The following is a 14945-nucleotide window of genomic DNA, read 5'->3' on the forward strand; positions in this document are numbered from 1 at the left end:
AACGCTCAGAACAAAGAGAGCAGCAGTGCTTGGACTTTGCAGTCTCCCTCTTCAAGTCCCCCTTCTGAGACTGGCTTCCTGTTGAGAATAAGTGGCAGGCAGAACCTCCCACCCACACAGCAACCACTCTATATTCCACACACCAGAATTCAGTATTTTAGTCTGATTGCCGTGTGAATGTACAACAAATCTGTGAAAATAAATTAATGACAACTGGTACCAAAAAAAAATTCAAAGTTTAGATATTACAATCTTAAACATGGCCAGGTTGGTTTTCACAGCTGTTTCACAAGGTGTTTCATTATTGTAAGTTGTACAGTATCCTTTGATGGTATTTATTAGTTCCTCATTGTGCATTGTTGTATCCTAGTACCCACAATAGATATATTTAACCACGTGTGTGTACTAATGAGCTATGCAAGAAAGAACAAAATGATTCATAATATTGGACTAGTGAAATGATATAATTTCAGTGTAGATAAGGGAAGGGCAGGTGAAAATGAAAACATGACATCCAGCTAAGACAGTGTATGAATCAAACAGATTTGCATCTGAATGGAGTGGAAATTAGCTGACTTTGTGATCTCTAAGTGAAGTATTTTAATGTGTCAAGCAGATGACACATTTTCTTTGCTAGAAATGGATTTCGTATTGTAATGGTAACAAGGTACCCAAAAGTAGTTCGAAGTAAAGTTCTCCTTTTATTAGCCAAACAAAACAAGTTTAAACAGCAAAATTGTAGAGGACGAGGAAATCAGCCTTGTTTGCATACCAAGGATGAAAAGAACGTAATTTAGGCTGTAATGAGATACAAAATTAGAATCTTTAGGTCGTCACACCGTTGATATGGCAACAAACGCTAATAGTTTATCGAATCCCATTGTGACGCGGGGGGACACACACTTTTTGTCTGGGGGACATTATTTGGCATGACAGCCCCCTGGAGGTCAGGGCCTCTGGGCAAGTGCCCTGCATGCCCAGTCGGTAATTCAGCTATGATTATTACACTCATTGAATGCAAGGGCAGCCAGCAAGCATTTGGCCTCCCTGATAAAAAAAGTATAAAATAATAGCAAATCAGTGTTGAGCTAAACTGAGTGAGCTCAACTGTGAATGGTCCTGGCGCACCCCAAAAAAAGGTCAAGGGAAGCCCGTTTGGATTTGGCTTCACACCAATCACATCAAAAGCAAAACGTAATTGTCAGACACAACTTGAATTGTTTAATCTCGTTGTGTCGATGTCATCCGGTGGCTAGCTAGCTAGAATTTCCGCTTTCCTAAATTAGCCATGAATGGAGATAGGGATTTGGACTTGTGGTTTTACTTAATTCTCTGCACTGGCCAATGATTATAAAGGTGATTCTGATCCAAACATAAATTCATACATTGTGCCCCTGGCATGAGACGAAAGAAGTTCAATATGTAGCTAGATGTAGTAGGCTAATGTTAACTAGCTGGCTCATTGTTGCCCATGAAAGGAAGTTAGGCTAGCGAGCAAGTATGTTAGCCTACCTGGCTAACATCGTCCTGGCTACCGAGGACAACAAAAACTCAAAGCGTGTACTGTATGACAGTTATAGACCGTTTAGGCAACATGAAAGAGGAGGATGGTATTGGCGTTTCTCTATAAGTAGGTCTAGGGTGCGTGAACATGTTTTTTCTACTTGCACATACACACATAAAGAGAGATATCAGAACCATGGACAGTCACATCATATTTATCTCATGTTGATTGGACTAAATCGTTTTTGGTATCTTTTAGTTGTCACAGTATTACACTAAGCATAGGTGATATGATGATATTGAAATGTTGAAGTTGAAATCATGCTAGAATAGTGGAGGCAGCTCCTGTTTTCTTTGCAACTTGTGGTAACTCTCCATGGTTCTAAATGAATAGTTGTTTAGTAGTCCGAAAATGTCGGAAACATTAACTTGCTTGACCATGCTGTTGGTCATGTAACTGTTTGTTACATGCAATATGTGTTGTGGACTTCATTGGACAGAGATTACTCTCCTGTTAGTGATGAAACAAAGGTGTGGTTGAATTTATTCTGCCTTTATTTTGTCTCAGCCTTAGGCCTATATATCATGGTGGCAAACAGGTTATAGAGAAAACAACACAATTATCACAACACAGGTAGTAATAGTTTTTATTTCTGTCTTGGCTTCCCCAGTGATTTTACACATGCACTGTTACTGGTCACTGATCTTATCGTGTGCTTCGCGGTGTGAGCTTCCTGTTTGTCGCTTGCTCTGCCCCCTTCTATGATGTTTTTGATTATGTGTCTCTGCAGGGGCTTAGTAACAATAGTTTAGATTTTCTCTTGTGTGACCAAGAAATAAATGCAATCAGGATTAAGCTGTCCAACTCTTTCTGAATTCACCCTACTGCTTAAGCATAATTTATTCACATCACATTACTAGAATATTTAAATTGTTGTGTATGTTACATCTTTTTTATTTGATGACTATATTTGATGACTTTACTCCAAGTGCGGTCTGACAAAAATCACAATTTTAGTCGTTTTCCTGCAGTCTGAACAGCCAACAAGTACATGGAATCAGACATTTCAAGCCACATTTCAAACCACCTTCGTAGCTTTTCCAAGCTGAGGCAGACCCTCTGAACTCCTTGCTGAGGCAGACCCCTTGAATTGCTCATTGTCAGGAAAGGGGCTTACATACAGCTATCCTATGCCTCAGGGCCCACATCCGGGAATCAAGACGCTGTCCAACCATAGCTCCCACCATGACATTGGCCCAACCCAGATTGCCCTTAGTCTGGCTTTCTAACTTTGTGATCCCTCTGCTCTCTGATGGGCAATTCTCAATGCAACGGTCTCCTCCTATCTCTATCTCACACACACACACACACACAGTAAACAGCAGTGAGTGCTGAGAGTCATACATCGTGGCAAACATTGGCACAGCGGGTACAAAATGTCAGTGATAGAACACATGCAAAAAGACAATCACATAGCTGTGAGCAAAGCCTAGAGAACAGCTGGGGCATGATGGCATAGTCTAAAATCGAAGACAATAGTCCTCTCTCATCTCAACCAAAGAATCTCTCCCTCCCTCCCTCCCTCACACACACACACACACACACACACACACACACACACACACACACACACACACACACACACACACACACACACACACACACACACACACACACACACACACACACACACACACACACACACGAGTAGAAAAACATCCACGTGGCCTCCAGAGGGGAAATATTAGGGCTAGCACATTACACTTACCATAATGACATGGCTTTTTTATGTACTACTACACTATGTAGTACTATATGCGTATACTGTACATGTCCTTAATAGTTGTGACTCCAATTTATTGTGGATTAGTCCTTTGTGATATAACTAGAGAAGTAATTAACCTTTAATGATGTGAAAGGATTTATGTGTATCAAGGTATAAAGAGGATAAAGCAAAATATAAATGAAACGTTTGCGTCCCGTCTAAGCCCAGAGGACATATATATAAAAAAGATTGTTCTCTTGATATTAACCAAGAATCCAACAATGTGCAACCTCCAACCAAAGTGTATACCCTGCAAAGGGATATCAAAGTTAACTTAGCCTAGACATCAGTAGATCTGAAATGAATGGATACTGGGAATTTGGTGAAAACTTCATCAAAGGGATTAGGTGGAACTGTGGCCATACTGCTTATACAGTCCTTTCATGTTTAGTGCCTTGGAGATGGGGCTGGGGCAACAGGTTGTTGATTTCGGATATGTTGTATGGTATAACGTATTGTGGTCGAGTATTTCAGGCCTAAACCGCTTCCCCTCCTGGTAGAGATAGTGCCAGGGCAGAGGGACTACGTTTGGCCTCCCCCCAGCCCAAGGTCTTGGTAATCCTATTTTGGCGTTGATGTTATACTAGGGGTGCATTCCTTAGTGCACACTGTAGCAAACAGTTTTGCAACAGAAGATGTTTCCAATGGAAACAGCTTTCTTTACCGGGAAGATTCAGGTAGGTCCCTCCCAGTTTCATCCCGTTTGCTTCCTAGTGAATACACCGCAGCTTTAGAAGCTTCTCTCATCAGGGAGCGAGGAAGACAGTTGTGAAACAAAAAGATGGATATGAGTGTCTTATTACAGATTATGGTCGGTATATGTTTATGAGATGTTGCTGGCCAACATTGAAAACAGGTGGCAAAACATCACTCACAAATTGACCTTTAGTTGATCAATTGACACGACATAATGATGTCATGCTTTGGGGCGGCAGGGTAGCCTAGTGGTTAGAGCGTTGGACTAGCAACCGAAAGGCTGACAAGCTACAAATCTGTCGTTCTGCCCCTGAACAGGCAGTTAACCCACTGTTCCTAGGCCGTCATTGAAAATAAGAATTTGTTCTTAACTGACTTGCCTAGTAAAATAAAGGTAAAATAAAAATAAAGCAGGAACTTTGAAACAATTGCTTCTTCAGTGTGTACAGGACTACCCTGCCATCTACTGGGGAGGAACTGTTACTGCAGCAGCGTAGCCTAGTGGTTAGAGCTTTGGACTAGTAACCGCAAATTCGAATCCTCGTGCCGACAAGGTAAAAATCTGCCCCTGAATTGTCATTGAAAATAAGAATTTGTTCTTAACTGACTTGCCAATTAAATAAAGGTCAAAAACAAATACATCAAGGTGATTGTACCAAAGATGGAAGCAGGAGGCGAGATCAGGACCATTCTAGCCAATGAGAGGGCAGATGCGCACGTGGAAATACAGGCACAACGAAGGTGTTTTTCTCAAAGTTAACAGAATGCCACGCACATCTGCTCATATCAGTACAAAACGTATATTCGATCAAATTAAGCCTCACGTAATTTGACACTCTCACATAAACCTCCATACAAAAAAAGGCGTGATCTCACGTGGACAATTGTTTTAGGCTTCCAGTTGAAGCTCGCATCCGCTACAAGACCATGGTGCTTGCCTACGGAGCTGTGAGGGGAACGGCACCTCAGTACCTCCAGGCTCTGATCAGGCCCTACACCCAAATAAGGGCACTGCGTTCATCCACCTCTGGCCTGCTCGCCTCCCTACCACTGAGGAAGTACAGTTCCCGCTCAGCTCAGTCAAAACTGTTCGCTGCTCTGGCTCCCCAATGGTGGAACAAACTCCCTCACGACGCCAGGACAGCGGAGTCAATCACCACCTTCCGGAGACACTTGAAACCCCACCTCTTTAAGGAATACCTAGGATAGGATAAAGTAATCCTTCTCACCCCCCCCCCCTTAAAATATTTAGATGCACTATTGTAAAGTGGTTGTTCCACTGGATGTCATAAGGTGAATGCACCAATTTGTAAGTCGCTCTGGATAAGAGCGTCTGCTAAATGACTTAAATGTAAATGTAGGTCAATTCAGCTCGCTTTGCCTCCTCTCTGATTGCGAGATCGACTAATTGAATACTCACACGTATTAAACAAAATAAAAGGTAACATGTAACAGCAACTTTTGAGCTAAGAGCCTTTATTTGGGTTTATTTACAAAGAATACAAAACATAACCCTGAAAAACATGGAGGCTTTGAAACAAGAGTTCATTCACACATGTTACAATTCATTCACAGCACTCCAGTCCTCTGCATCTGGGATGGAGACAAACACCTAGGACCCGCAGCAGAACACAAAGGTCATTATTTTTGTGGCGGGATTAACACAAACGGTTTGAAGATATTAGTTGACGGTTTGTCTGAAATGGCAAGAAAATGATCATTATATTCTTTCCATAAAGTGGCAATTGAAACATCAGAGGCTCATGGAAGTCGGTCTAGAAAGATTTCAATGGAATCCTTTCCCGAGCAGGTAATGGCTACAACACAATTAAAAAAAAATCCACTAAAGTAAGTCAGTTTAGTAAATGACAAAAAAACAGCTAATTATCATTTATTTACCAGGTAAGGACGAAGTCCCCCTTTTCACTTGTGCTGAGCCTTCTTTCCAGCAGCTTCTTTGCGGCCTTGCTTTAACCCCTATAACGGAAAAGAAAAGAAGCAACTTAGGCACAGACTTCCTTTTGCGCCGGAAAACCCGTTCACACCTGGTATTGAACTAAAAATGTATTTCCGATCAATCTTCACGCGATCCATGGAACCATGCTCCAGATCCGTCAGGTTTTCACATGCACAAGTACTGTGCACAAGTACAGTGAAATGCTTTTCTTGCAAGCATTAACCCCAACAATGCAGTAATGAATAACAATGTAATACTAAAAATAACAAAAAAAAGGTAGAACAAAAACAAACCAGAGTTATAAAATAAGAACAGAACGTGTATCCATGTAGATACCGCTATGCGTATTAGATAGTGAATTATTCAACTTAAACATCAGTAATAAGCAATTCCTGTCTCATCTACAGCATGCAAGACATGATGCGGATGGCATGCAACTGTACCAGGTAGTATCCGGTGTGGTATCCACTCATGTACCAGGCGATCAGCATACTTCCCAAGGCCTCATCGTCCTCTCCGTCTGGACTCATGGGGGGAGGGGGAGGGATCATCTGACAAGAGACAAAACAACCATGTTCAGACTGGTGCATCTTTCAGAACATCGCATGAAGAAATGTAACAGCGACACAGCTCAAGAAGCGTCATAAGATATGAGAATAGAGTCAGATCTCTACGGCCAACATTTCAAATGCCAGAGAATATTTCTGTGCTCTAGGATCTACCTTACCGGTGGCCCAGAGGGCATCATGGGATGCCATCCCGGAGGGGCAGGCCCGGAGGCCCCAGGTCGCCTAGTGTCTCCCTGTAGACAGAACAACACTCTAAAAATATGCAAACTCCATTGTCAAATAAAGGATTTATTCCATCCACACATACAAGATGCCATGTTTCAAATGCCACCTCTACCTGTTTAAGCAACTTCGAAATGAAAGTTAAAGCAAAAGTTCACCTAAATGTGTTGGGGCTTTTTCGTATGTTAAGAAGTAATGCACGGATGAACAGTGACTGACAACCTACAATTAGGGTCTACTTACCATTCTGAAGCCAGGCATGGGAGGGGGACCTGGGGGAAAGCCAGGGAAACCTGGACCCCACATTGGAGGTACTTTGGGGGATTTGGACTTGGGTTTAGAGCGTGGCACATGACTGTGAGGGGCGGACGACCGATCGCTCTCCTTTGTAGAAGACTCTGCTTCTTTGACCTGTATTACAGAAAGAGAAATAAGAACACTCCAAAAGATGTCCCCATTCAAAAGTAATTGAAGTCTGACTTCTATGCCTACTGCTGAGTTCCACTAGGCTAACCGTCCATTCTCTTCAGTAGTTACAAAACCAATCATACACTTTGGGACACCTTCACAAACATCCTTAACGTACCTTGTCGGGGGCTTCCTCCTCTACCTCTGAGCTCTCGGTCAGAAGGTCACAGAGATTCAGCTCCTCCTCGTTCCCATAGTCTGTGAACACAACTATACAGGTGCCCCGCTTCTCGTCTATGGAGGAGATAGTGGCAGCGTAGAGTTTGCCGTCTTCAGACCAGTAGGCACAGCAGGACTCGCCGACTCTCCACTGCAACACAGTAGTCGTTGTACATCTGTTAGGTTAGACCCTTTCATTTAAAAGTACTTGTATTATCGCGCAGTGCCTACCTCTTTATCGGAAGGAGCACTACTTCTCTTTCTGCTGCGGTTCTTTTTGTGGTTTTTCCGTTTCTTTCCGGGGTTGTCTTTCTTTGGGATTGTGGTGTCCTCCTCCCCCTTCAGGGCAGTCTGACAGTCAGGATCAATGGTTACAAAAAGGTATCAAAACGTGAGCATGACGTCGGAGGGGGATAAACAGGACATTTTCACAAAAGCTTTTCTGAGATGCTACTTCAGGAGACATGTTTGCCTGCCGTAATGCACAAACTGTAGCTGTAATGACCTGATACTGATGCATGTTTCTCAACCCAATTGTCAATCCATGTGAGGAAAATAAGAACACAGTCAACAGAACGCTATAATAACACTGTGGAGGCACCTTGAATGATGCAACTGCTTTGTCGTAGGCCTTTATCAGTGCAGTGTCATCCCAAATGTCAGAATCGTCACTCTGGGAGAAAAAAGAAATACAATCAGAGGAACAAATCAATCCTCTGAGAGACTTAGAGTAAAGCACGTCATTTATAATGAGGGTTACAATGGAGAAAACGGTTGTGGGTTCGCAGAGTACCGTGGACAACAGTAGGGGTGGAAAGATCTCCTTTATAGCAAAAGCACTGCATGAATCTATCATCGTATTTGCAGGTTCAAGAAAAAAAGAGCCTTTTATAAACATTTCATGCAATTCTCCACCATGTTACGTATTAGCAGCATCTTTTTTTCATATCACACAAATCACCCAAATTGCAGGCTAAGAATGGACAGAGATATAGGCTTGCGTGTTCATCTTATATTTCTCCAATGCCAAATCAGTGTGTCTTGTTTGCAACGAAACTGTCCCTGTTTGCAAATAGTTCAATCTGAGAAGTCATTAAGAATCTGAGTACGGTACTTTCAAAAGTTAGGCCTACCAGACAGAGTAGGCCTACTGACGCAGAAAAATGTGAACTTTAACTACTGGCTACTCCTTTACCGTGGTTTAACCTAACGAGAGAAGGTGTCAAGTGTTTCCCTAAAAGCTCTCTTTAATCAATTGGTAGTGACCAAATTAAATGACTTCCCAAGCAAAGCCTATGTTTAGTTTCCTCAGCTATAAAAGGTTGCATCTCAGCCTCAATGTCAAAGAAACAAAGCAATGATATTCCCCTATGCATCAGAGTCACGTCTTTCCCCGGCTGGTCTCATAGACTAAACGTAACACAGTAAATGTAAATCAGGGATACTCAAATTAGAGTGATATGTTACGGTTGGTATGGTTACATAAGTTAGAAGGTTCCTTAATGTAAAACCCACCCAAACCCACTCATTCCTTTAATTTAGGGTGTTGAATAACACTAATATGTGAGAATATATTTTTTTGTGAACAAATGTTTCAATTTGACATTATAATATGGTTGATAGCAAAACAGAAAATCATGGTGGAAATCCGTTACAGCTCAAGTCAACTAGAAAATCTACAATGCAATGCTCTCTCCATGGGCATGTAACGTAGCTAATTACATGACCCATTTCTTAAATAGGATGAAATAGGCTCCAACACAAAGCCCGCTTGTTGTTAGTAAAGTATAATTAAAATGAAGATGGTTGAAATGAATTTAGCCTACTGGAATTCGCTCACTTGCAGCACCATGAGCTGTCCATTTCAGATTGATTGTGCCGCGATGCTGTTTTTGAAGTTTCAGCACCACAATGTAAGGTACTTACATCTGGCTTATTGTGAGGTCATTAACGCAGAAAAATACATTTTTAATTTGACCTTTATTTAACTAGGCAAGTCAGTTAAGAACAAATTCTTATTCTCAATGACGGCCTAGGAACAGTTAACTGCCTGTTCAGGGGCTGAACGACAGATTTGTACCTTGTCAGCTCGGGGGGTTTGAACTTGCAACCTTCCGGTTACTAGTCCAACGCTCTAACCACTAGGCTACCCTGCCACCCCAAATGGGTAATAATGGGTAATAAACATACTGCTTTTAATACAAAACTATTATGGTAGTAGCAAACTATCAAAGTTGAACTCCGGCCCTCCATCTCATCACTACGCTCTCTTTCTCAAACTGAACAGAACATAGATAGTGCATAGGCCTAATGACATTTTTTTTTTTTGGGGGGGGGGGCGACCTTTGACTCTCCTCCTGAATTACCACCAATTGTTAGGCAGCACACAAAAAGTATTTGATCAGCAAGAGCAGATTGGAATATCCACAGCAGTGTAATGCAGTTGTATTTACACCATCCCAGCAGCTATCTTATAAATATAATTGCGCGCTGTGCTTCTCCGAGCCTATAGATAATTTAATTGAGACCACACTAAATAGCCTATAGGCGCACTTGAAATCGCGCCCAGCGGAGAATCAGAGATGAGGGGCAGCATCTGGCACACATCGATATATAGCCTAATAAGCAACTAATTCTAAAACACTGAGAAATATTGAAATGTAACAAATTATAAATAACACGACCCTCCCCTCGACTGAAATTGAAAAAGCATGACCCTGCCCCATTTTCCTCCAGGTAATCATTCTGTACATTTCGATCCATCCCTTACATTATGCTTTCTACTTGATAGACAAAATTCCATCTAGCTTGTCGTGATGCACTGCTCAATATTCATAGCTGCATAATAAATGTGTCATAACTAGTTGGCCAAGCTAACTAGCAGGTAATTGCTAGATAGTAAAACATATCCAATGCTATGTGACCTTCCTGGTTCCCGCTAACTACATTTGGAATTGGCCATCCGTCTTTTTAGTGACTGGTGCTGGCATATCAACTGGTAATCTGACTTGTTACCACTAACACTAACAAGATTATGAAAATTAACCCTACATCTGTGCTGCTAACACTAAAACTCCGGTGCTATACCGAGTAGCTCGCTATCTATCTAGCTAGGTGGCTAACTTAGTTGGTATCTAGCGAATCTGCAACCATTAGCTGAAATTCAACAATAGCTATTAGTTAGCAAGCCAATCTACGCAGTTATCTATCTACTTACTGAGTAACTATATAAATTATAACTTACTTGTCCAGCTCCACGAGCAAAAAGCATATCTTTACACCCATTTGCCATGAATAAGCAGAAATGTGGCTGCTCTCACAGCTTTGATTGTTGAGTTTTCACTGAAGCGTCGCTGACGTTCCTAAATAATGATGACGTTAAAAAGCTGCGACAAAAATTTTGGCACGTTGGCTTGGCAACGAATGTACGTCCCTCTGTCCACAAACACTATTGTTCACATTTTCTGGCAAGTCGTGATTTTTTCGGCAAAACAAATGATAGATCCAGCTTTAAATTCGTTGGGTGATCAGGTTGTCTTGGCTGCGCCCAGCTACGCGTCTACAATGTAACGACCCCGTTACAATACTAAAAAATGACATTCTTAAAAATCCCCTGTACCTATGTTTGTCCTCTATTGATGCGCGCCTTTGTTTTGCCTAAATCGATACGTTTTAATAAAACGTTAATCAATTACAACCGCTGACAGATTCCCTGTTGATATTCAATTTCCACATGTGCATTCACGCTCCGTTGCCATCTTAGAGCAACAGCATTTAGGAAATAGTCGATGGTTGTATTTGATTAACGTTTTATATATATATATATATATATATATATAAAACGTTAATCAAATACAACCATCGACTATTTCCTAAATGCTGTATATATATATATATATATATATAAATAAAGTGTATTTCAGCATTAAAGAAAGGCACACAACAACATAGGAAAAAACATGTTTTAAGTATTGACGCATAGCGAGTCAGAAGTTAATTTAAAAAACTAGCCGAGGTACTTGGCTTGGTGTATGCTTACTATAGTTTGATCATGCTTGAAATGTATATGTTATTTTGTTCTTGTTCTGTTTCAATTAAAAAATAAGACTTAAAATTGAGAAGAGCATCTCAGACGATGCTACTGACTTTGAGGCTATTTCAGAAAAAGGTAAGCAAAGCCACTCGATCCACAGTGCCTGAAAGCTAATTAAATCTGTCATGTTACACAGCAGTGTTGTAATCGTCATTGCATTTTCTTTACGGATTTGAACACACAGAGGGTTATCTTCAAACACATAATACTCCAGTGAGTTGACTATTCTAATCTAATGTGTATAATTGTACTACAAACATACATGGCTATGGGTGATTACAACAGCCTTGTTTTTTTCTCTTTACTACTGATTAGAATGACTGCAACACACTTCAACACATAATGCGCTTCATCTTAACCTCAGATATGACCATTTTGTCTCAGTACACAGGGTCAGTGTGGAGGGATGAAATCTATAGTACCTTTTCGTAATGTAGACCTTATGTCTGAATACCTAATATGTTACCAATTGCATAGCCTTGTTTATTTATCAGTGTATATTTTAATATTGAACCGGGATTGAATATGTAACATCACATGGGGCCCAAGGAATAGTTAGTTTTCACCAAATCTAAATTGTAACACAATCTGTTCAATAAACCTAGCAGCGACCATGCAAGGGGCATTTTGTAAAAAGGTAGTTTATGTAAACAGTGTTCACACAGATATATTACTTGATCCAGCGTGTACTCAAACAAAAAGTATAAAACCTGTGATTTTTTGGGCAAATCTGACTACTACTATCTGAAAAACATTATGCACTTGACCCCAAAAAATGGTGACAGTTGATGTGAAGTGAACAGAAGCTGTATTTAAAGGATCTCCACCTGTAATCTGTGTGTCCACCTTTAGTAATGCCAGATCACTATTTGATTAGGTGCACTATGGTAGTTATTAGTTATCAGGGTCATTTGTGTGCTGCAGAGTTAGTCTGGCCAAAGATGGATTTTTCAGAAGACAATTTCAGCTTACTTAACAGTGTTTTATCAGGGAATGATCTCACACTTCCTGTATAGTGAAAAGGTCTTCAAACAGCAGGCTAAGATAACGACCAAACTCACTTTATTGCATCAGTTAAAACATTTCTTACGTGCGATGATTCGTAGTCACACTTTAATCAAATTAGGCTATAACCTTTAGGCATAATCAAGGGCTTCAAAACGCCTTTATAGGTTTAGCAAATCATTATAGGCAAACATCATGTGGCATAAAGTCTGACCAGTCCTTGTTGGTTTTATGCAGAGTCACATGTTAAAATTGTTTTCACAGACCGGGGATAACTCTGCTTGTTTTTACAAAGCCTTGTATAGGTACTGAAGTTAGGGCCATTGTACAGTAGGGGGCAATATTATAGATACTAATCACAGATGTGAGATATCTAGAAATGTATAGGGAAACATTTCCTACAGTTGAAGTCGGAAGTTTACATACACATAGGTTAGAGTCATTAAATCTCGTTTTGCAACCACTCCACAAATGTCTTGTTAACAAACTATAGTTTTGGCAAGTCGGTTACGACATCTACTTTGTGCATGACACAAGTCATTTGTACAACAATTGTTTACAGACAGATTATTTCACTTATAATTCACTGTATCACAATTCCAATGGGTCAGAAGTTTACATACACTAAGTTGACTGTGCCTTTAAACAGCTTGGAAAGTTCCAGAAAATGATGTCATGGTTTTAAAAACTTCTGATAGGCTAATTGACATCATTTGAGTCAATTGGAGGTGTACCTGTGGATGTATTTCAAGGCCTACCTTCAAACTCAGTGCCTCTTTACTTGACAAGCCCGGGCCTGATCCGACATAACAGACATTGAATGAGCCCGAATCCTAAAAAAGGCCAGATTTCTAGTTAACTCGGCTATATTGATTTAAACTGATGTTGAGAACATCACAGCGGAGGAATAATGGTTTGGGGCTGTTTTTGATGGTTTGGGATAGGCCCCTTAGTTCCAGTGAAGGGAAATCTTTACGCTACAGCATACAATGACATTCTAGATGATTCTGTGCTTCCAACTGTGTGGTAATAGTTTGGGGAAGGCCCTTTCCTGTTTCAGCATGACAATGCCCCCATGCACAAAGTGAGGTCCATACGGAAATGTTTTTTTTTTTAGATCAGTGTGGAAGAACTTGACTGGCTGCACAGAGACCTGATGTCAACCCCATCGAACACCTTTGAGATTAATTGGAATACCGACTGGGAGCTAGGCCTAATTGCCCAACATCAGTGCCAAGCTCACTAATGCTCTTGTGGCTGTATGGAATTAAATCCCAGCAGCAAAGTTCCAACATCTAGTGGAAAGCCTTCCCAGAAGAGTGGAGGCTGTTATAGCAGCAGAGGAGGGACTAACTACATATTAATGCCCATGATTTTGGAATGAGATGTTCGACGAGCATGTGTCCACATACTTTTGGACATGTAGTATATATTAGCTGATCAAAACATTTTGCTATTATGTTATACAAGTCTCTTTGCACTTCACTTGTGTAGTAAGTAGCCTGTCCTACTCCTGACCAAAAGCCTGTGACTTGTCTGATAATCAATCAATGTGATTTTGTTTCACTGAATCTGTCTATATATTTGGTTAATTGATTTCTGGCTGGACAAGTGGAAGTGGTTGCTCATTTGTTCTTTTGCTCATCTATCACTGATCTGAAACATTTACCATGCAATTATGTAGGCTAAATCAACTGTAACCTATTATCTATTGACTCACGTAGTAGCTTTATAGCCTTATATACAGTAGAGCCTAGGATATTTTCCTATTGTTCCTAGCCCACTCAAATCCTGAAAATTCCTAACTTTATTCTGTAATCCATAGGTTGCATTATTAAAGCACGTCTCACCTATGCATGTGTGATAATACGGCTATAACATGTCCCCCGCTTCTCTGCTCGTATTGCTGCCCATATGAGAGCTTCGGTAGAGAATTCAATATTTTTTTTAAACAGAGTTTGTCCCCGTTAAGATATCTTGATATTTAAACAATTTCCTCTCTTCATCTCACCCTTATTCATGAGCTGATCTGCTATCTGTATAATCATTAACTCGATTTTGCCAAATAGGAGATCATCTGTCATTTGTTGGAGGTTATCTAGCAAGTTTAGCAATTTGGGTCATTTGACTTTTGTTTGACTGCCATTACAAAGTTGATATGGAGACAGTATAATGCCACTCTTAAATGTGCAGTTTTGTCACACCACAGAATGCCACAGACGTCTCAAATTTTGATAGAGCGCTCAATTGGCATGCCGACTGCAGGAATGTCCAACAGAGCTGTTGCCAGAGAATGTAATGTTAATTTCTTTACCATAAGCCACCTCCAACATTGGTTTAGAGAATTTGGCAGTGCATCCAACCAGCACCACAACCGCAGACCACGTGTTACCACGCCAGCCCAGGACCTCTACATCCGGCTTCTTCCCCTGCGGGATCGCCTGAGA

General features: G+C 40.8%; 1 protein-coding gene across 2 annotated transcripts; it reads right to left on the reverse strand.

Moving 5' to 3' along the window:
* Positions 1-5484: 5484 nt before the first annotated feature.
* LOC124035134 (survival motor neuron protein 1-like) lies at positions 5485-10790 on the reverse strand. 2 transcript variants are annotated; one of them, XM_046348554.1, is made up of 9 exons: positions 10645-10790; positions 8002-8073; positions 7632-7751; positions 7360-7551; positions 7017-7184; positions 6710-6784; positions 6426-6533; positions 5925-6002; positions 5485-5637 (listed from the first exon to the last, which is right to left on the reverse strand). In XM_046348554.1, exons 1-8 carry the CDS (start codon positions 10690-10692, stop codon positions 5949-5951), a joined length of 837 nt encoding a protein of 278 aa, XP_046204510.1. In that variant the 5' UTR covers positions 10693-10790; the 3' UTR covers positions 5485-5637; positions 5925-5948. The 2 variants fall into 2 exon arrangements, with proteins under 2 accessions (XP_046204510.1, XP_046204512.1); XM_046348556.1 differs by having other exon boundaries at positions 5485-5722.
* Between the last annotated feature and the right edge of the window lie 4155 nt (positions 10791-14945).

This window comes from Oncorhynchus gorbuscha, linkage group LG05 (genome assembly GCF_021184085.1).
Source record: "Oncorhynchus gorbuscha isolate QuinsamMale2020 ecotype Even-year linkage group LG05, OgorEven_v1.0, whole genome shotgun sequence".
Lineage (NCBI taxonomy): Eukaryota > Metazoa > Chordata > Actinopteri > Salmoniformes > Salmonidae > Oncorhynchus > Oncorhynchus gorbuscha.

Excerpts from the sequence above, each read along its gene's own strand:
- LOC124035134 (XM_046348554.1), bottom strand. The coding sequence starts at position 10,692 with ATGGCAAATGGGTGTAAAGATATGCTTTTTGCTCGTGGAGCTGGACAA. Across the intron at positions 7,552-7,631 it reads GTGCTCCTTCCGATAAAGAG|TGGAGAGTCGGCGAGTCCTG; the intron begins GTAGGCACTGCG and ends ACTGTGTTGCAG. Across the intron at positions 6,534-6,709 it reads TGATGCCCTCTGGGCCACCG|ATGATCCCTCCCCCTCCCCC; the intron begins GTAAGGTAGATC and ends GTCTCTTGTCAG.